General features: G+C 38.6%; 1 protein-coding gene across 2 annotated transcripts in view; it reads right to left on the bottom strand.

The window, feature by feature from the left end:
* Positions 1-6: 6 nt before the first annotated feature.
* The window catches only part of mus101 (mutagen-sensitive 101), a 156,607-nt gene continuing 133,958 nt past the window's right edge, over positions 7-22,655 (bottom strand). For both annotated transcript variants that reach the window (XM_068350996.1, XM_068350997.1), the window contains 4 exons: positions 19,856-20,209; positions 19,211-19,446; positions 15,272-15,478; positions 7-1,198 (listed from right to left, as the gene is read on the bottom strand). In XM_068350996.1, the coding sequence (XP_068207097.1) occupies positions 1,159-1,198; positions 15,272-15,478; positions 19,211-19,446; positions 19,856-20,209 (837 nt within the window). In that variant the 3' untranslated portion in view covers positions 7-1,158. The remainder of the gene's footprint in view (positions 1,199-15,271; positions 15,479-19,210; positions 19,447-19,855; positions 20,210-22,655) is intronic.

Here is a 22,655-nt window from a genome sequence, read left to right as displayed (position 1 = left end):
AACTACCATATCACATTCAAATTCATTACCTCTATTTAGAACAAATTCTTAGGTGATTCCTACTAGTCTCGCGTTTGGATTTGTTTTTTTTTTCTCGCACTACTCCATAGAAATCATTTCCTGTTCTATACCAACTCCAAACAAAGCAAAGGATAGTTAAAATCAAAACAAATATATTTTGCATGTTTCAATGATTACAAGTTAACAGCACCTAAGATTGATATAAAATCTAAAATAGTCATAAACTGTTTAAAAAAAAAAAAGTGGGTCCTCTCAAATAAAATATTTCATTCCTTGCTTACAACACTATTCTAAGCTCAACCCACCTGTCAACACTGTAAATAAATTATGAAACACTACCATTAATAACTTATAATTAAGGAAGTTTTTTTAATATATTGTTTGGGAGATATGAAGCCCACGTCTGGAAAGCTCCCGGGAATCTAGAGAACTGAATATCTGGTGATATTAAAACAAAATTTGAATTTTATAAAATTGGAAATCGGCCAGTTGTTACAATTTTTAAAACATTATAATTGAGATGAATCAAAATGACTCAAAGGTTCCCTAAAAGTAATGAATCACAAGTTTCCTTACCAACAAAAAATATCTCATGTTTAAACTACTATTCGTCCCATCCCAGTTAAATAAACAGTTTACAAGAATTCATTATAAATTACAGCAATGCACTTCCAATGCCACAGATCAAAGTATAATATTATGGGCAACAACCCAAAATACTAGGATCACTTTAAAAACTTTCAAATGGTCTATTCCACTACAAAAATATTTATTACATTGAAGATTTCAACATTTGTTCAAGGCTACAATCCATGAAAAGCCTGAACTAACGTTTCATAGTCCAGTAAATTCATGTTTACAGTATTTAAAATGCCCAAAACTAATGGATGTGACGCAATACCAAGAACCTTCCACACTGACAGGTGCATTATATTTTACTTAATATTTATTCATTTATAGTACAGTATACAATATTTACATTTTTATGCATATTACTCAAAAAAGTTTACAATATTGTTCAAATATGACAGAGCAATAAGAAAATAAATGAAAAAACATCAATTCTATGAAAATATATTGCAATGAGAATGATCACAATACATTATACAGTCATTCTTAACATAAGTACAGTATAACTTATTTTTTCCGTCGTTTTATAAAGCTTGTACTTGCATTACTGAAATAAAAGGAAAAAATAATTAGGTAATCAAAGGATTCCTTGACAAATAACCATACTTATAGTACTGTAAAGTATATACACAATTGTGAATTAAGACTTAAAAACATAAGAGTCAAACGTCAAAATTTTACTGTTTAAGTAATTTCCTCTTAATTAAAAATCATAAACAAATAATATAAACCATGGATATATTGTCACCCAAAGATGAAGTCTACTCTTATATTTCTGTTGCAAAAATAATCAAAATTTTTATAAATTGATTCACTACTCAAGTTTGGACTTCCAGACTTTGGCAATTCTTTGAACTAGATGAATGAGAAACACTCCTGTTAATTTATTATAATTTTTTACAACAATTGTTTACAAAAGACCTGCTAAGATTGGAAATCCCATCTCCCAAATTTAAAACAATGTTGCTTAAGAGAGCTTAATTCGGTGAAAAGAGGGAGGAAGAGATCCAGACTACCTACTCTGTCCTTCTGCCTCACAATCTAGATGTCTAAAAAAGCAACTGGAAATGCAGAACTGAAAGGGTTAAGGAGCAGAAGGATATAAAGTAATTAAAGAATTTGAGAGACTAAAAGAAGACCTCAACTGCAATGTGCAGTAAATATTAAGAACCCTTACTGGAAAAATGCTATGCAATAATGACCACAAGATCTAACTATGGCAGGCAGGTCAGTGTAAGCAACCTGGGAGGCAAGTCAGGCTTACTGCCCATGAGAAGGCTTGCTGGCTTTCAAAGAATAACAGAGGAAGTTAAATGAGATAGTATTTGCACCCACAGGAGTGACAGCAAAAACTTGTATTATAAAGATTTATGCACAACAAATATAATAAAGATGAGAAAGCAGTTAAAAATATTAAAGATCTAGTATATATGAGACACAACCATTCCTAGACTAGAAGCCTTTCTCATCTGAGGAAGGGTCTTGCTACCTTCCTCAGCCTCTGAACCCTGTCGTCTAATGGAAAGACTTACTTATGTTGGTCAGTGTCAGTGATCATACTGAGGTATACCAGTCTTTGAAAGGGAAGCAGGGACAACTTCTAGAGGTTTACCACGATCCCCAGATCTTGGCAAAACGCTAGAAGTCTGTCTTGGTGTTGAAGAAGGGTTGCCACTGAGTCTGCTTGGAGCAGCCAGTTGTCCAGGTATCTTAGGAGACGAATGTCAATCCTGTGAGACCAGGATGACACTAGGGCGTACACTCTCGTGAAGACCTGAGGTGAGGTGGAAAGACCGAAGCACAGCACCTTGAACTGGTATCTGGAAGTATGCATCCTTGATATCCAGCGTACACGTGAAGTCATGAGGTCTTACCGCTTGTCTTACCGTGTCTGCCGTCTCCATGCTGAACGGAGCTTGTCCGATAAACTTGTTCAGTGCTGAGAGGTTGCTGACTCGTCTCCAGCCTCCAGAAGCCTATTTCACAAGAAAGGACTTAAGGACTCCATGTGAGGACTCAAGGGCCCTTCTGCTCCTTATCTAGAAAGGGCTTCTTCAACACCCTCTGGGATGTTGAAATCCTGTTTGTCGGCAGTTTTGCTGCTTGCGGCTGCTTCTTCTGTGGCGGAGGCAGAGATGGGAGTCTTTCCGTCGCCAGCTCAACGTCTTCCAGCCTAAACAGAGAGGAATCATTGAGAGTCCAGTTCCCAAGTCTCATCACCTCCACATGTGGCATCTGTCTGTGGAACCTTTCCATTATCGAGTCCCTTTGCAAAAGGATCGTATTCGCCCACAGGTTCACCACCTGGTGGGAAAGGTTACAGTTCCCGATAATAAAAAAAGTTTCCATTGACTTCCTCGTGGTCTCCTTGGACCAGTCCTTGATTCTAATGAGGTGTCCCACAGATCCTAACCAGAAATCTTGCCACAATGTGTCCTGCATGGCTGACTTAGGAACCTTCTGGTTAACCCTGGTTATGTACGCTCCTCGGACGCCCCTTTAAGGGTATACTCGGACGCGCGCGACCCCGACGCCAAAAAAAATTCTTGAAAAATCAGTTTTCTGCAGTAACCTCCTTTTTTCTTTTGCCAAAAAAACTTCAATGAATGCTTAAAAAAACTGTAAAGATAAATACTACTCATCTGCAGAAAAACTATTTATTATAAATATTTTAAAAAATTAAGTAGAAACAAAAAAAGACCTTACATAAAAATTCATAAAAAAAAGTTTATACATATATACACAAATCCTTTTAGGAATTGATTCTTGAATGTTTAGGACACATCTTGATGTATTTTGGATGAAGTCAGACCCATGGAGGTGAAGATCTGAAATGAGAAAAAAAGGGTAACTTTTTTTGCCCAAAAAAATTTGTCCAAATTTCATGAATTTTTTTGGGTACCCAAATGAAATAGGAAGTGACTAATTTTTTTAGGGAATAAACATATGTTATCCTAAAATAGAAATATGTAAAAAAATCTTCATTATTTTGTAAATTACATTTATATCAGGGGCCATATCTAAAGGTAATTTTTTGAGTACTTAGAAATTTCATAAAAAAAATACATATATTTAATATATATGATATTTATGCAGGTAAAAATATACCAAAATATCACAAATTCTATAGGGAACAAGAATATATATAGATAGGGCAACTTACGCTTCGGATATATCCACAAAATGGCCGCCAACCACACTGACTCAGACTCCCTAATCTGCCACTTGAAATGTAGGAAGGGTATGTCAATTTCAAGGTGTTATTTACTAATCTAACTATTCTTGGATATGCATAAAAATTGTATGGTGGGTTGCTGGATAATTGTCGATTATTTTACGACTATAAAATTAAAATTCTGACCCAAAAAAGATTTTTTTAAGGGAAATAAAATCGAAAAAAAAAAAAAATGTAAAACAATATAATATTTTAGCTAAAAAAATTTGATGATATTCAATCAAAAAAGAAGTAAACAAAATTTTCCGACAAATAAACATCTAAATGAATCATTACTCTGTGATAGTTCCTTAGTACGTAGTAATTTTGAAAGAAATGGGAAAAAACGAAAAAGTGGCAATCGCAGGAAAATCGAACACATACCTATATATATGCCATATCTGGCTAAAAATAAAGATAGGCATGGGTAGCCAGATCATCTAGAAACACTTTCCAACACTATAAAAATATAAGTTTTGCGACACTACTTGCCAATTCCTTACGGTAACATGACTAAGCAAAAAATGCAAAACAAATAAAAAGGGGCACTCGCGGAAAAATGGCTAACATTCTAATATACGGCATTTCAGAAAAAAAAAAAATTCAGCCACGTGTTAGGCAAACCATCAAGGCACATTTTCCGACAAATAAACATCTAAATGAATCATTACTCTGTGATAGTTCCTTAGTACGTAGTAATTTTGAAAGAAATGGGAAAAAAAGAAAAAATGGCAATCACAGGAAAATCGAACACATACCTATATATACGCCATATCTGGCTAAAAAAAAAGATAGGCATGGGTAGCCAGATCATCTAGAAACACTTTCCAACACTATAAAATTATAAGTTTTGCGACACTACTTGCCAATTCCTTACGGTAACATGACTAAGCAAAAAAGTGCAAAACAAATACAAATAAAAAGGGGCACTCGCGGAAAAATGGCCATTCTAATATACGGCATTTCAGAAAAAAAAAATTTCAGCCACGTGCTAGGCAAACCATCAAGGCACATTTTCCGACAAATAAACATCTAAATAAATCATTACTCTGTGATAGTTCCTTAGTACGTAGTAATTTTGAAAGAAATGGGAAAAAAAGAAAAAATGGCAATCACAGGAAAATCGAACACATACCTATATATACGCCATATCTGGCTAAACAAAAAGATAGGCATGGGTAGCCAGATCATCTAGAAACACTTTCCAACACTATAAAAATATAAGTTTTGCGACACTTCTTGCCAATTCCTTACGGTAACATGACTAAGTAAAAAAAATGCAAAACAAATAAAAAAGGGCACTCGCGGAAAAATGGCCAACATTTTATTATACGAATTTCAGAAAAAAAAATTTCAGCCACGTGCTAGGCAAACCATCAAGGCACATTTTCCGACAAATAAACATCTAAATGAATCATTACTCTGTGATAGTTCCTTAGTACGTAGTAATTTTGAAAGAAATGGGAAAAAACGAAAAAATGGCAATCACAGGAAAATCGAACACATACCTATATATACGCTATATCTGGCTAAAAAAAAACATAGGCATGGGTAGCCAGATCATCTAGAAACACTTTCCAACACTATAAAAATATAAGTTTTGCGACACTACTTGCCAATTCCTTACGGTAACATGACTAAGCAAAAAAATGCAAAACAAATAAAATGGGGCACTCGCGGAAAAATGTCCAACATTCTAATATACGGCATCTCAGATAAAAAAAAAAAAAGACATGCACGTGTTAGCCCAACCATCAAGGCACACTTTCTAACACATAAACATGAAAAAAAAAATCAATTATATACGGCAATTCCTTACTACGTAGTAAATTTTTACAAATATTGAAAAAAAAAAACAGAAATTGGCAACCGCATTAAATACCCCATATACTAATAACTACGTCGTATCTGACAAAAACAAAGTCACGCATGGGTAGCCAGATCATCTAGACACACTTTCCAACACTAAAAAAGCAAAAGTTTTACGACACTATTTGGCAATATCTTACGGAAAAATGACTTGGCAAAAAAATGAGAAAAAATGAAAAAGGGGCACTCACGGTAAAATGGTCCTCGTGGTGATGAACGACATTTTAACTAAAAAAAAAATCATGCACATGGTAGCCAAACAATCCACCAAGACTTTCCACAACTGATAACCTATACAAGTTGCACCATTCTACGACAATTTCATAATACGTAATAACTTTGATAATTATGCAAATTACCTTAGAAGGGTAAACTCGGTCGCGCTCGACCCCTACGCGTCTCAGAAATCGGGGAAGGAGTACAGCTACAGCAATGCACATCTGGAAACTACTAGAGCGTGTAGGCGAGACACCTACTGCAGGTCGATCACCCACAAATTCAGTCACAGGGGTGAGTCACGTGAGAAAAACCTCTTTTTTTTTTTTTTTTTTGACGCTCGGGGTCGCGGACGACCCACCGTACCGTTCCAGGGTTAAGGATCTCTGACGCAAAGAAAGAGATGGAAAGTCTCTAGAAGAAGACTCCTCTGGTCAGAACCTCTATAGAGTATTCAAGAGGAAAGGCTGAAAGGGCCTCCTTGGAGACCTCATAATACTTCCTCTGCTGCACAAGAAACTCGGAGGATGAGGTGGCGACCTGGGCAAATGCCTTTTTTTGGACATCTGTCAACTCCTTAGATCAGGGCAAAGCTGGACTGGCCTTGGGAGGCGAGTGTTGTAGACATGGTCCAAGACCATGTCTTTGCCTTCTTGAGGAGCCATCGCTGGAATGGACAACCCGTTGATGGCCCTCATGATGCAGGCCAAGACCTACCAGAAGGCATGTTCTGACTCCCATTTCTCTGCCTCCGGTGTGGGTTGAAGTTGTTAGGTATGGTAGCGGAAGCCATGTCATTTGCTCACGTCCTTGCTGGAACTGGGGAGGACCCCTGAGGCCTCTCTTGCGGAAGTCTTGATGCCTTGGCCTAGGTCTTCGTAATGATATTTGAGTCCTTACACTCCCCACGGGATGGAAAATACTCTTCCAGGAGTAAAGGTTTTGAGTTTTATTTCATCTGTCCCTCTCTTGACAAGGGGAAGATGGCCGGCTGGATTGTCTTCTTAGAGAATGGGCATCGTTCCTCATTCCGGGGAACTACCTCCATGGGGGAGAGATGGAACGATTGCGCAAACAAAATCTCTCTCAGAGACTGAGAGCCACGGCTTAGGTGTCAATGCAGTGCATCTCCCCGAGGAGGAGTTGGATGTATCATCTTCCCCTTCTGCTTGGTATTCATTACCAGTGTCAAATGCACCTGCAAGAAGTCCTGCTGGACTTCTGCACCAGACTCAGCTGCTCTCCACTTCCTCTTGAGAGGTGAGATCATCTTAGACAGAAGGAGGCCTATGTAGGGCTGGCCCTGTGGAAATACGTCTGGGGTCAGATGACGTGCTGGTTACTAACTTTGCTGGAGGAATTACCTGCGTAACAGCCTGACAAACTGCCTTAACCAGGGCGTCATACCACTAGGGTTCCTTTCCAAACTCCGTATTATTATTATTATTATTATTACTTGCTAAGCTACAACCCTAGTTGGAAAGCAGGATGCTAGAAGCCCAGGGGCTCCGACAGGGAAAATAGCCCTGTGAGGAAAGGAAAAAGTGAAAAATAAAATATTTTAAGAAGAGTAACATCATTAAAATAAATATGAGTAACATCATTAAAATAAGTAACTTTTATATAAATCATATAAGCTTTAACACAATAATAGAGAGAAATTAGAGAAATTAGAAAGAAAAGTATGCTCGAGTGTACCCTCAAGCAAGTGAACTCTAACCAGAGATAGTGGAAGACCATGGTACAGAAGCTATGGCACTACCCAAGACTAGAGAACAATGGTTTGATTTTGGAGTGTCCTTCTGCTAGAAGAGCTGCTTACCATAGCTAAAGAGTCTCTTCTACCCTTAGCAAGAGGAAAGGGGCCACTGGAAATTACAGTAAAGTAACCCCTTGGGTGAAGAAGAATTGTTTGATAATCTCAGTGTTGTCAGGTGTATGAGGACAGAGGAGAATACGTTAAGAATAGGCCAGAATATTCGGTGTATATGTAAGCAAAGGAAAAATGAACCGTAACCAGAGAGAAGGATCTAATGTAGTACTGTCTGGCCAGTCAAAAGTTGCCATAACTCTCTAAAAGTAGTATCTCAACAGGTGGCTGGTGCCCTGGCTATCCTACTACCTACAACCGGAAGATCCCTCGAAAGGCTGGGAGCTGGAGGTCTGGGTTAGGAGCCTGGCAAGATGCAGGATTAGGTTCCTTACCTAGTACAATTGACACAGGCTTGAATGAACAAGGGGTCTTCAATGTGGAGAGTTGCTGGACTTTTGAATGTTCCCTCTGGGAAAGGGAATGGGACCAGGCTTCTGCCATGCTGGAGATCCTTTGGAGGTGGAGGGTCCGCGCAGGCACGAAGAGACTCCTTCTCAGGTAGGGAGGCTCTGCAAGTGATGAGCAGCAGGAGAATGACGAGAGACTGACAAACACCACAAGGCTGGTGAACGTGTCAAAGGAGAGTCCAGAAAAGCAGGTAAGTGTCGAGTATGCGCTGGGTGACGGCATGACTGCAGATAAAGATCTCGTATTGGTGAGAGACAAGGAGAGGAGGGATAGTCACGAGGCGACGATTGACGATCCTTAGATGAAGAGTGACATCTCAAGGTGACGAGTGACGAGCAGCTGGTGAATGATGAGACGCCGGAGGCAAAAGTCTAGTAGGCGAGGGAGATCATCATCAGTCCTTGGAGGAACTGATGAGACGTCTCCTGACCGAAGGAGGAGAATGTCTAGAGTATCGAGGAGGACTATGCTCTCTGGGAGCTTGTCGCGGCGATGTTTCTCTGCATGGAGAGGCGTCAGCAGAGACATGATAGCGTCTGGAAGTTCTCTGGGGAGGGGGACCTCACTCACACACGAGAGATGTCCACCCGCAGGAGAGACCTTCCTCAGATTTTGCTCGATCCCCAAAGGAAGAGTTGGCACAGCAAGGGGAGGTGACGCAGTCTTCGGCAACAGCAGCAGCTGCAGACAAAGGCAAGGGGAGTGACCCTTCGGCGGTCAAGGTAGAAGACACTCTGGGATCATGCTGTACCACAATATCGGTGAAGAGGGCTCCATCTTGGAGGAAGCCAGAGTACGCCTTCGACGGGGGACCGGTCATACCCAGGAACAGCCAAAACTGCTATACGTCAGAGAAAGAAAAGGCTCTGCCTGAGGGAAGGGGCAGAAAAGCTTCTCTAGGGGAAGTAGTCCTGTCCCTCAAATCCAGAGGTTGACCTGGTGTTAGCCGGTATATGCTTCTGCTTGATTCTTCCTTGGGGAAGATTGTTTGAGCAGGAGCTTAGGGAAGATATTGAGGGGTCAAGGAAAAAGTGAAAGGTTGCTTCGACTTAGAGGAAGACTCCGAAGGCAAAAAATATCTCATGGACTGCTTCTTGTGCCGTTGCCCAAACCTCTCCCAATGGGAGGCAGACTACTCCTGGCATTCAGGGCAGATGTTGTCCTGATCACATCGCCGCCCTCAACAGGACGGACACAACAAATGCGGGTCTGACTCAACGAAGGACGTGAAAGTCCTGCAGGAGCAGCCCTCAGGTCTTGGACAAGTCCGCATAAGGACGGTCAAGGAGAAACAAAATCATGCTGGAAAAGAAAAAACTTGAAAAGCAATTACTGTAAGTCAATATTGGCAAGTCAAAAATGGGATAGGAGAGCAGCCACGTCAGTTCTCCACTGAGCCAGAAGCAAAAGTGGTTACTCATACCAGGTGTGTGAGTGAGCGGGGTAGCACACTGACCCCCTACCCACACTACAGTCAATTTATTTTAGTGAGGCAGATTTTATTGATAGCAATATTTTCGGTTGAGGATACTGTAGTGGAATTGCATAAAAATCAAAATTAAACGGATTCATAATTTTACCTTCGAGTTACAATCTCCCTTCCAGTCCCTCTTTGGTGTTTGACAGTAAAATGCTCGTTTTACCCAGGACCCACTCTATCATCTCTATGTGAGTCTTGCTTTTACCGAACCGCTTATTTTCACCAATAGTTTGTTTTATTAATTCCTAGTTTTTAGTAGATTCTGGTATTCAAAATAAGTTTATAATGACATTTTTTTTATTCTTAGTGTAATTTATCACAATTAGTGTTGAAATATGTGAAAAGTAATGAAATCATGCAGCGTGCATCCGAAAACAAGCTCTTGTCGTCTTCGGCGGGTGTTGTTATTAAATATAGATTTACCATCACGATACTTCATAATATATTTATTCGTTTACATTATTTATTGACAAACCTATATCCGAGAGAGAAATTTAGGTTAGTAAAAAAGTTTCGATTCACATGACTTGGTAATCATTTGAAAACAATGATGGTATTTGAGACAAAAATACTTCCGACCAATCAGCTATTAGGAAATTTTCTGAGCTAAAAGGGCACCCCTGCAAGTCAGTACAAATCTGCCTCACTAAAAAAAAATGACTATAATTAAAGGATAGGTGGTTAACACTCGCTAAAAGTCGTAAGGCTCATCTTCCAGTTTTGCCAAAAGTAATATCCCTATAAATAACGAATGGTTAGAATCAATGTTGGAACAAATTTGACTTACTTGATCAGCTGCAATAAGTCTTCAGCCACAAGGCAATAACAATCAGTGTGAGAAGCATAGATGGCCTTTCTCAGGAATAGATTCACCTATGTTGTTAATATTTCTGACTGGTGATTGCCAGACTGGGGTTCGAGTCCTGGTCAAATTCGTTAGTTCCTTTGGTCGCTGCAACCTTACTATCCTTGTGAGGTAAGGAGGGGGGGTGTTTGGGGAGGAACCTAAAGGCCTAACATCCAAGTCATCAGCAACCATTGCCTGGCCCTCCTTGGTCCTAACTTGGGTGGAGAGGGGGCTCGGACACCGATCACATAAATGTATGATGAATCTCTAGGGTATTGTCCTCCTTGATAGGGCAATATCCTCTGCCACTCATAAACTCAACAGAGTTTAGCTGGTACTGCTAGGGTGCCACAGCCCACAGTCCCCCGTTATCCACCATAGGTGAAGCTTCATAACGCTGGATCCCCTACTGCTGCTACCTCCGTGGTCATCCAAGGCACCGGAGGAAGCAGCAGGGCCTACCGGAACTGCGTCACAATCGCTCCCCATTCATTCCTATTTCTAGCACGCTCTCTTGCCTCTCTCACATCTATCCTCCTATCACCCAGAGCTTTCTTCACTCCATCCATCCACCCAAACCATGGCCTTCTGCTTGTACTTCTCCCATCAACTCTTGCATTCATCACCTTCTTTAGTAGACAGCCATTTTCCATTCTCTCAACATGGCCAAACCACCTCAACACATTCATACCCACTCTAGGTGCTAACTCATTTCTTAAACCCGTTCTCACCCTCACTACTTCGTTCCTAACCCTACCTACTCGAGATACACCAGCCATACTCCTTAGACACTTCATCTTAAACACATTCAATTTCTGTCTCTCCGTCACTTTCATTCCCCACAACTCCGATCCATACATCACAGTTGGTACAATCACTTTCTCATAAAGAACTCTCTTTACATTCATGCCCAACCCTCTATTTTTTACTACTCCATTAACTGCCCCCAACACTTTGCATCCTTCATTCACTCTCTGACATACATCTGCTTCCTCTCCACCATTTGCTGCAACAACAGACCCCAAGTACTTAAACTGATCCATCTCCTCAAGTAATAATCCATTCAACATGACATTCAACCTCGCACCACCTTCCCTTCTCGTATATCTCATAACCTTACTCTTACCCACATTAACTCTCAACTTCCTTCTCTCAAACACCCTTCCAAATTCTGTCACTAATCGGCCAAGCTTCTCTTCCACGTCTGCAACCAGTACAGTATCATCCACAAACAACAACTGATTTACCTCCCATTCATGGTCATTCTCGTCTACCAGTTTCAATCCTCGTCCAAGCACTCGAGCATTCACCTCTCTCACCACTCCATCAACATACAAGTTAATCAACAACGGTGACATCACACATCCCTGTCCCAGCCCCACTCTCACCGGAAACCAATCGCTCACTTCATTTCCTATCCTAACACATGCTTTACTACCTTTGTAGAAACTTTTCACTGCTTGCAACAACCTTCCACCAACTCCATATAACCTCATCACATTCCACATTGCTTCCCTATCAACTCTATCATACGCTTTCTCCAGATCCATAAACGCAACATACACCTTACCTTTTGCTAAATATTTCTCACATATCTGCCTAACTCTAAAAATCTGATTCATACAACCCCTACCTCTTCTAAAACCCCCCTGTACTTTTAAGATTGCATTCTGTTTTATCCTTAATCCTATTAGTCAGTACTCTACCATACTCTTTTCCAACTACACTCAACAAACTAATACCCCTTGAATTACAACACTCATGTAAATCTCTCTTACCCTTATATAGTGGTACAATACATGCACAAACCCAATCTACTGGTACCATTGACAACACAAAACACATATTAAACAATCTCACCAACCATTCAATTACAGTCACACCCCCTTCCTTCAACATCTCAGCTCTCACACCATCCATACCAGATGCTTTTCCTACTCTCGTTTCATCTAGTGCTCTCCTCACTTCCTCTCTTGTAATCTCTCTCCTTCTCATCTCCCATCACCATCACCACGGCAATAGCCCACTTGAAAGGTTCTGTCAATGTCGATTTGTATGAAAAAATTGTTGATGGCTGAAGCTTCCCATACTCAAAGAAGTGGTCGAAACAGTTAGACAAAATTTTCGATGGTTTTATAGGTTTAAAGGCCACTTATGAGTTTTGGAAAGAAGTGAAGAGAGTAAGGAACACGGTTCAAGAATTGAAGACAGTGAAAGATGGAAATGGAAGGTTGTTAAAAGGAGAGGAGGCAAGGAAAAGGTGGGCGGAATATTTTGAAAGTTTACTGAATGTTGAGGATAATAGGGAGGTAGATATAATTGCTGTTGCAGCAATTATATCTACCTCCCTATTATCCTCAACATTCAGTAAACTTTCAAAATATTCCGCCTACCTTTTCCTTGCCTCCTCTCCTTTTAACAACCTTCCATTTCCATCTTTCACTGTCTCTTCAATTCTTCCGCCAGCCTTCCTTACTCTCTTCACTTCTTTCCAAAACTCATAAGTGGCCTTTAAACCTATAAAACCATCGAAAATTTTGTCTTCCTAATTCGTCCACCTCTTTGAGTATGGGAAGCTTCAGCCATCAACATTTTTTTCATACAAATTGACATTGACAGAACCTTTCAAGTGGGCTATTGCCGTGGCTCTAGACTGGGGGCTATTGGCATGTTTTTAGACTGGGACATCTTTCGTAAGATCACCCGTTCTTTTGGTTTGCATCGACTATCTCAACTAATACCTGCAGTACCTACTGTAGGTCTCTAGACAGGGTGATTGAGTTTTTGGCATAGTTAAATATGTCCAAGAACTTTCAAAAAGCCATATTTCTATAGCTCTAGCCTAAGGAGCATAAGTCAGTAAACTTTCTGCCTTTTTGAGAGATCAGGAGTTTATCATCATCATTTACGGTCATATTTTGATACTATTTTTAGTAAAAAGCGAAAAGACTCTTTAGAGACGAGATCCAGTTTATATTACAGCTCTAGAGTCGGGAGGTTGTAAGCTCTGTAAGATGTCTACCCCGCAATTATGTCCACAGAGATCAATGTTCTCAGAAGGTCGTTTGTTCCAAAATACCTTGACTAACAAGCCCATTTCAGACCTAATGACATACTTTATATAATAATAATAATAATAATAATAATAATAATTTAAAAAACAAAAAAAATGCTGATCCCAATTCCATCTCCTAAAACCCCCAATGTGAGAAAAATTGCTGCTTCACTAGCATTCTTTGTTAATATGCAATTTCAAGACATCCAGAGGCTTACAAGTTTACAAGGTGATCATTAAACACTCTACGAAACAAACCAAGGAGTACCACTTTCATGTGTGGTACTTGGCTCATTTGCGATCTCTAAAGGGAGAACCTGGAGACGAAGGGCCAACTCAGCCACGTCCTTCAACAGAAGCGTGATGTGAGGCATTCACTGTTCACCAGAGTCATCCGTTATGAGGTGAGCCAGACTTACTTTGATTTTTTGATTGGTGGTTGATGGTTGTCCCCAATGGTGCAGGAATCTGCTCAATTATTGCTCTGGTATTAGTCCTTGGAGACCACACTTCACATTAATCCAAAAAAAAGTGTTTTTGACGAAGGATAACCAATTTTTAGGTGCCGTGAAGTATCCAGAATCCTCCTTGCTCCCTAGCCATGTGTAGGAGAGCGGGACAATTGATATTCACTTGGAATTGGAAAATGGCCTTTGAGCGCAAGTTTGATGTGCAGGAGGCATTGCTTTCAGTTATAGCGGTGGTTCTTGATGATGACGTGTCACCAATAGCCAAATGATTTCAAAATTGTAGGGGCTGTGTCGAGTTCTGTAGTGCCTAAACTTGAGGGTCTCTCTTATACACAATGGGTCAGTGCATTATTGATACATTGGCCCTAGAGCAGGGGAGACAATATTTCTTTGGTATTTATGTCATATTGGATTCCCTGATCTAGCCTTTTACAAAAAAGTTCCAGGAGACCTCACAGCACCTCCCCAGAAAATAGGTTTTTCCTTCAAACTGAAATACTGGTATTAATTATACAGGAAGGAGTCAAATACTATTAAAGGGAAATAATAATCTGAAAATAATTTGAAATGATGAAAGGAAGGACAATAAATTGAATAGATAAATTAAAATTTAATGTAATGAGAAAGTAAAGGGAAATCATATTAAGTAAAAATTATTTATAACATTAAACTTAAATTCCTTTCCTTTTTGTAGTTAAAAACACATGATGATTAGGATAACATGAAGTGTAAAGCTACCACCGCCACCACTAACTTGAAACTTATTTCCTGTTTGGTGGCAGTCATCTTGTTCGAGTCTACATTTATCGCATGCCTACGTGAATGGGGTATGAATTGGGCCCAGAGTGGGAGGGGAGGATGTCACAGAGATCTAGAATTTATAATTTATAACTTTATTAGGTCGTGAAGTAGCCACTTCTATGTTAAGAGCTTACAACTTGAAGATATGATTCATGTAAATAAAAATTGATTCTAGAAGTTATTCAAAAATAGGAAAGTACAGTATCCATGTAACGATATCTTGAATTTCGATAAAAAATTTTCTTTTCCCCTAGTTAAAATATCAAGTTAGTACGTTCGTCATGGGTTACTTAATCCTGAGCTCTGATAATATCAAATTTTCAATATCGTACAATATACTTACTTTGGGGATCAATTTTAACAAGAATATTTACTTTTGTTCTTTACCTCATGTCCTTTAAGATTTCCTCATACTCAGGGATGAAATGCTCTGACTCATCTGGTGAGGGATCTTTAACCAGATATTCATTAAGATATAAAGGATATAAACACGGGATCCTCTGCGATGCATAATAAGCAAAATCGATGACTCCTGGGTTCTTGTTTAATTCAATGAAGAAATGGGAAACCCCTTTCACATCTCTGTATGGCGGCCTGAAAAAGAGGGAGTCTTATTCAAGATTTGGGCATAATGTACTGTACATACACAGCTTTAATTTATGTTAGAAATTATTAATTATCTAAGAAAAGATTTTTTCAGTCTGAATAATTCAGTATATTGTATCACTATTTTTTTAAGGAAATTACCTGCATACTATCTGTACATTTTATTTTTTTTATATTATACACTTACACTAAATATGAATATAACAATATGAAATATCTTACTGGTTCTATACAAGATCAACTTTACTTGACACTGAATTATCATTGCTTTCATGACAGGTTTTCTGTTTATGAAGTCATAGACATGCAATAAATTTATTTACTTTTTCTGCCTTCTACTCTTTCAGTACTTATTCTCTCTTCCTCTACAAACTTGTTCCATAGTGTTCATGAGCTCTCCACTGATCTTGATCTATCTATGTACTGATATTTATTACTTCACTGATTATATCCTCTTCCTCCCTTAAAAAAATCACATGAACAAAGCATCTCAGATTTTAAAAACTCACTTAGCTTTCTAATGATCAAGACGCAATATCTCAGCAACTACCTTTGTCCACGATTTTTCCAAAACACTTCTCACATAAATATAAGAAAATTTGAAAAGTAATTTGTAAACACATTATATCTTCAGCGGCACTGGAACGGCCATTGAATCATTAACGGGGTAAATGGCTAACAACAGGTGGAACAAAGGGGAAGCCCTGTCCACTACCCTGTCACAGAATAGTAACTTTAGTTCATAGCCTTACAACTGAGAGGGGTGATTAAGGTGGAAAATTTAATTCAAGGGACTCACCCATTGCTAAGTATCTTTTCTTTTCTGGACATGTCATCCGTCCTGGTTCCATACGAAAGTGAGGAAGTTAACACAAACAATCTCCTAACAGCTAATCATAGCAATGTAGAAGCTGTTAGGGCCTCAGCCCAGTACTGACATAAAAGGAAGCTAGTACAAATGCTCAAAAAACCTATCTCCCTAACAAGGAAAGATGGCAGCAGTGTCAAACCGAGCACATCAAGAGAAATGTATAGTAAGACACCAACCCATCCTTTTCTTTATCAGGAAGATGGAGGAGTAGCCTTTTGGCAGATGTAGTTCAGCAAGAAGTTGCTCCATCATGTATATTGCCAGCATCAAACATCAAACCAAAGAGTAAAAGTAGTGCCTGCTGCATTCCCTCGAGACAGGAACAAGAGCCAATCATTATATTTCTCCTCAAGACTTATGCTGAATGCTTAAAAGGGTATGCAGGATAATTTCCATAAAGGACCTGGGAGTACTACACAATTATTGAGCAGCCACTTCATGACACAAGGAAATTGGACCCACGGGTTTGTAGGGGAAAACTCTATAAGGAACAGAGATGAAAGGGGTTCGTCACCTTCAGCTCCAAGTACAGCACACCAATAGATAAACAAGAAGACTGCGGAAAGTGATGCTAGTCTAGACTAGCGAGTTCTGACTTGAGATAGCAAAAGTATGCATTATCCAATGTTACATCTGCTAGCAAACATCCTCATCAAGCCAAAAGGAACAATGTCTGGAGACTTTCTTCTTGTTCTTACGGGTACTATTAGGAAGACTGCAACACTCACATGGGAGGTGTTGACTCCTTAAGTAGCATTGCAGTGCCCTGACGTGACACAGCAAGTAGTTTACAGTTACATGGAAGGATAGAACCAGTTTGAGATAGACTGGTTTTGGGTAGGTATGAACAGATTTGGAAGGAAAAGTGCAGTAATGTGAAAGGCAAGGCATCCCCTTACTGACAGCAGGGGACATGCCTCTGCATCACTCCCCCTTTCTTCTTTCTCCCAACTCCCCCTCCTGAAATGAGCTTGGGAGATGCATAAATGGGTAAAGCAGGGTACAACCACTTTTGGAGGAAGAAACTGGGTGGTGGTAATTGCTGCCCTTAAGTTAAAGGCTTAGTTACAGTCTTCCTCAAAAGACAGAGCCCTTGAGAGATACTGGGTGGAGGATGAAGAAGTACTGTTATATGGAATCCCCATTCAAAAATGACTCGACATCATCCTCCCGAGAGGAAGGTACCGTAAGGTTACAGATTATGTGGCCCTAAACTCGTTCTGCTATAGTTTCTTCTCCATAGAATAAGAAATCTGAAATCGAAAAGAATTTGGGAACATATAATTGGAAGGTAGAATGCCTCAAGCCATGAGTGGTATTATTCTATGTCTGGGAAACAGTCCCTGCTGTCGGAAAGAGAGAACTCATGCAGTACAGTGTACCCTCTCTCTGGTGAATGGGTGTGATCAACTTGGCTTAGTGCTCGGAAGCTCAGAGCAAAGACCAGTTACTGACCGGCTCAGAACAGTCTACAGTGAGCTAGCACGCAGAACTGGTAAGGAAGGGGTTATCTCCTATTTTGAAAGTACTGAAGTACTCTGTGAAAGAAAAGAAATGGAGGAGGTATCATGACCCTTCTCTCTGTAGATCACAGGAGTGTAAGCCGCAGTTCCTTGGAATAGAACACCCGCGATAACATAGTGATTATTGTACCTATTTTAAAGGAAAAAGGTATGTATAAATCTTCTATTTTATAATCAAATCTCTAAAATCTTCATATATCCTGCATTAATACCAATGCACAACTGGGCAGAGAATAAAGAAGTGGAGACTTTAGAAATCTATAAATAATTTTTCATATTTACAAATGTAATGTTCTTATCTACCAATAATTCACAATATATTTTTCTTCATCTGGAGTAGGACATTGCCATTTTTCCCTATGCTACTTCATAAATTGCCCCACCGATGCAAGCATGTATTCTGAATCCGTGGTCTAGTTAAATATCTTTTATTATTACATTCTACATTCAACAAAAGTAACTCTAATGTCCTTACTTCGCTGTTGAACAGGTTGATATGACTCGTTTTGTAGTTTATACAGTATATGGTCGATCTACGTTGACTTTATTACTTAATAAATTTTAATTCTTTATTCAATACCTCTGCCAAGGTTATGTTTTTACCTCTGTCTTTTTGTTTGTCTTCAACCTAACTCAAAAAGTTACGGGTGAATTTTGATGAAAACTTCATGTCAAAAATGGGTTAACTTAGAAGTGATTAGATTTTGGCAGTATCTGGATCTAGGATTTTTTATACAGTACAGTAGATTCATTCATAGTCAACATACGAAAGAGGGAAAGGTCAGACCACAGACTTGAGTAAAATGTTGGCAATCTTCATAGACGGAGGTCTGAAATCCCTGATTGCTCTTTCTACTTGTTACTTATATATATTACTATGCCCTTTCTTCCCTGGGCTACTTTTTCCATTGAAGACCTTGGGCTTGTAAAATTTTGCTATTCCAACCAGGGTTGTAGCTTGATGATGAAAAATATTTTAATTTCAAAGATGTGGATAATAGAAGGAATTGGTAAAAAAAAATTATCTCAAAGAAGTGATGGTTAGACTATGTGATAAGAAAGGATGAGGTGTTAGATATGAAAGCTGTGATGAAGCAGGTATAAAGGTTCTGATAACTATATAAAATGAGCAAATGGAGACACCTAGACTAGATAGGAATTTTGTACAAAAGAAAAAAATGAAACAAAAGGAATAGCATGTACAGTATAGCTAATTTCACTTACAGTATCAATCCATTCAGAAAAAGTCAAATGCAAAAATATTAAAGAAGGCAAAGACAATATAAAATAAAAGTAAGCTACTGCAAGGGGGACCTTTTTACTTACGTTGCTGATAAAACTTCTCCACCTCCAGCAAGAATTAATCTTGTGAATGCATCAGTACGATCACGATTGCTGTGGACTAATGCCTTCATGCCATGAAATGCTCCTAATTTCTTTCTGTCTTGACTCAGTGTCAAGCGCCATCTTCGTGCGCACAGAGAGAGTTTATATTCTATGGAGTCTTTATTCATTGCAGAAACATACTTTGCTGAAGGATTACCAAATTCATATGACTCCTCCTGAAATAGAATATACGATGATCAGCTAGATGGGAAGTGACCAAGGGAATGTATGAAATGTTGAGGAGTGCAACTAGGACCTGAAGGGCCCAGTACTTCCCACACAAGAACTTATACTTCAAACCACTGAGGTTTAGTCAGTCAGTTACTTGTAAGATCTTTGCTTTTTAGTTTCTTCCTTATGAATGTATTCAATACATGAACAATAATTACCATCCCATGCTTTACCAAGTAACCTTCTACACAGATTAAGAATTTTGAGTGCTCTAGGTAAATTATTATACTAGTACTAAACATTATTCCTATATTTGCATCATGGTAAGTAATCAACATCAGTCATACATTAAAAGGCTGAGGACAACAAGAAAGTAATATGGCATAGAAAATCAAAGTGCAAAAATATTCATACCTCCACAAACCTTCCAGCTTTTCCAGAGTCTTCTAAGAAAGCAGTATGCAGTAACCATTTCCCTGAAGCTATAGCAGCTAAGTTCTTCTCTGAACGAGTCGGTTTTGATGTTACAACATGCGTACATTTGATATTAAAGTGCTGGTCTGAAGACATAGCTCCACCCAGACCTACAATTATTGCCACATAACGATCCCTGTCTTCATCTAAGATGCCAGAAAGTACAAAGAGGTAATTCTGTTCAGGGGACAAAGATGTCTTGTTTGGTATGCATGGCGACAAAGGCTCTTGTGTGGATTCTTCCTCAGGTAACACTGGTAAGTTCTCCTTATCTTCTTGACTCTCCTCTGAAGTCTGGTGATAAAATTAGATCCTTGAAACATTTGTCCTTAAATCATTGAGAATAGGATATGAGGGTAAACACTTATTATCATTTTTTTATTTCTTAAATATTTGGGAACAGGAAGTGGGAGTTAACACTTCATAAAATATTAAGGGGACCGTCCACTATGTCATTTTTTTTTAATTATTCACAATACACTATTTCTATATATGTTTTAGATATATATAATACTTTCATCATATAAAAATTTCAAGTCATTTGATTAAAAACTTTGATTTATTAGCAAAAATCATGATATTTTAAAAAAAAATTTAGGTACATTTTTCTCTACTAATATGCCACCAATTGTATTGAAAATCCTACCATTAAAACTTCTTTATGAATTGAATAATTCTGTGTGACAGGTTTCTTATTTTAATTTATCTTTTTTTAATGATTTTTTTTCTTATTTTTCTTCTAGACATAAAATAATCACGAAAAAAGGATAAAAAGGAAAATCAAAATTCTGGTACATAAAGATGTGGAATTTTTATTCCTCTTTTCAATGATATGTTTCTCTCTCAAATCGAGCAATAAATAAGTGATAAAAATGTACTTAAGTAAGAAAATATATGATTTTGAGTTATGAGCTCCCAAAGATTTGCTATAAATTTTTGCTTTTTTCTTAAAAAAATAATAAAGATAACATTATTATAATAACCTTACCTTTGTACTTTTGATGTTTATTCCTACAGGAAGGCTCCCTAAACGAGGCATTTAAACCCTAAGTTTACTAATACACTTGGTGTAAGGATGTCATAAGTTGCTACCAACCTCTCATTGTTGCCAGAGTTCTAGTTAGAATATTCCAGCTTTGTACTCTATTTCATGTTTTCCTCTCATTTTGGTTCTTTTTTGTTGCTCATTGCTTACTTCATGTTCTTTCTTTGACCTTAGGTAACAATGGCCTTGCTATAAAGTTCACAAGGACGTTGTGAAAACACAATGTACATAAGAAATGCAAGTACTGTAAACAAACACATATGCAATGTAACTTCTATATGTCTTTGGAAACTCTGGCTGCTGTTCTTGTAGTTCGTAGTTTGCATTCGCCTACCCTCTACCAATGCCTTCCATCTCTGCCAGACGTACGAGATTCCGAAATATAAGTGAAAACATCGCTATATATATACAAAAATAAACACGGAAAGACGATTCTGTCAAACTCAGTCATGCAGACGATGCAGTAAAAGTAAAGATGATGTCATCATTTAATGACTGCTTTGTTTTCATTATTTGTAAAAATAATTGGCTGAAACTTTTGGAAAGCATGTACAATATGTTTCTGCATACATAGAAACAACAAAACAATTTTTGATTTCTGAAAGTTGTTATGTCAAAACACCATAGCAGACAGTCCCTTAACCCCTTTGCCATGATGGCATCTACTGAATGTCAAAACATGGTAGATACAATACACTTTGAAGTGCAAGATACCTTCTTCCCTACCGTTATCCCTAATTTATGGGTCGTTGCCTGGTGCGTCCTCTCCAATGCTTTTTATCAAAAGCATCCTCTTCCACTAACTTCTTCCCTCCATATCATCCTTCACATTATCTCGCCATCTAATTCTCTGCCTCCCACTTGATTTTCTCCCCCAAAAGCAGGTTCCTCCCAAGCCCTCCTCACTCCCTCCCCACTATCTATCCTCAACATGTTCCCACACCATCTCAGCCGTGACACTCTTATTATCTCTGTAATCTTTACTACACCTGCCATTCTTCTTATTTCATCATTTTTCAATCTTTCAAACAGCAATATTCCCATAATCCCCCCTAGCATTCTCATCTCTGTTCTCTTAAGGTTTGCTCTCTCTTTTTGTTTTAAAGCCCAAGTTTCTGATCCATACATTAACACTGGTTTTATTACTGTTCTATAGATCTGGACTTTTACCTTGATTGGCATTTTCTTATCATATACCACTCCTGCTACCTGCCTCCACTTTCCCCAGGCTGCTTTTATCCTATTCTCAACTTCAGCCTCACATCCTCCCTCCTGATTTATAGTAGATCCCAAGTTCATAAATTGTTTTACCTGTTTTAAAACAGCTCTCCTACTTTCCTGTATGGCTATCCTGTCCTTACCTTCCTTACTGCTGACCATAACTTCAATCTCATTCACCCCTTTTCTAAGTCTCTTGCCACTCTACCACTCTTCTCTATTCTTCTTCTTTATTCCAAGCAGTAATCACCAAATCATCTGCATATAATAACTCCCACAACTCTTCCTTTCTGATCTCCTTACTTAACACATCCAAGACCATATATATGAACACTACAGGATTTGCAATACTTGTTTACCAGAATGCATGAAATATCACACGAGGTTGGACTCGAGATAAATAGAAGAAAGTCAGAGATGATGAAAACGGAATATGCAAAGGAAGATGAAATATCATTGGAAGGAGAAAGGATCAAT

The sequence above is a fragment of the Palaemon carinicauda genome, chromosome 27 (assembly GCF_036898095.1).
Source record: "Palaemon carinicauda isolate YSFRI2023 chromosome 27, ASM3689809v2, whole genome shotgun sequence".
Taxonomy (NCBI): Eukaryota; Metazoa; Arthropoda; class Malacostraca; order Decapoda; family Palaemonidae; genus Palaemon; species Palaemon carinicauda.
Note: the sequence above shows the minus strand (reverse complement) of the source record. Positions and strands in the feature narration are given on the sequence as shown.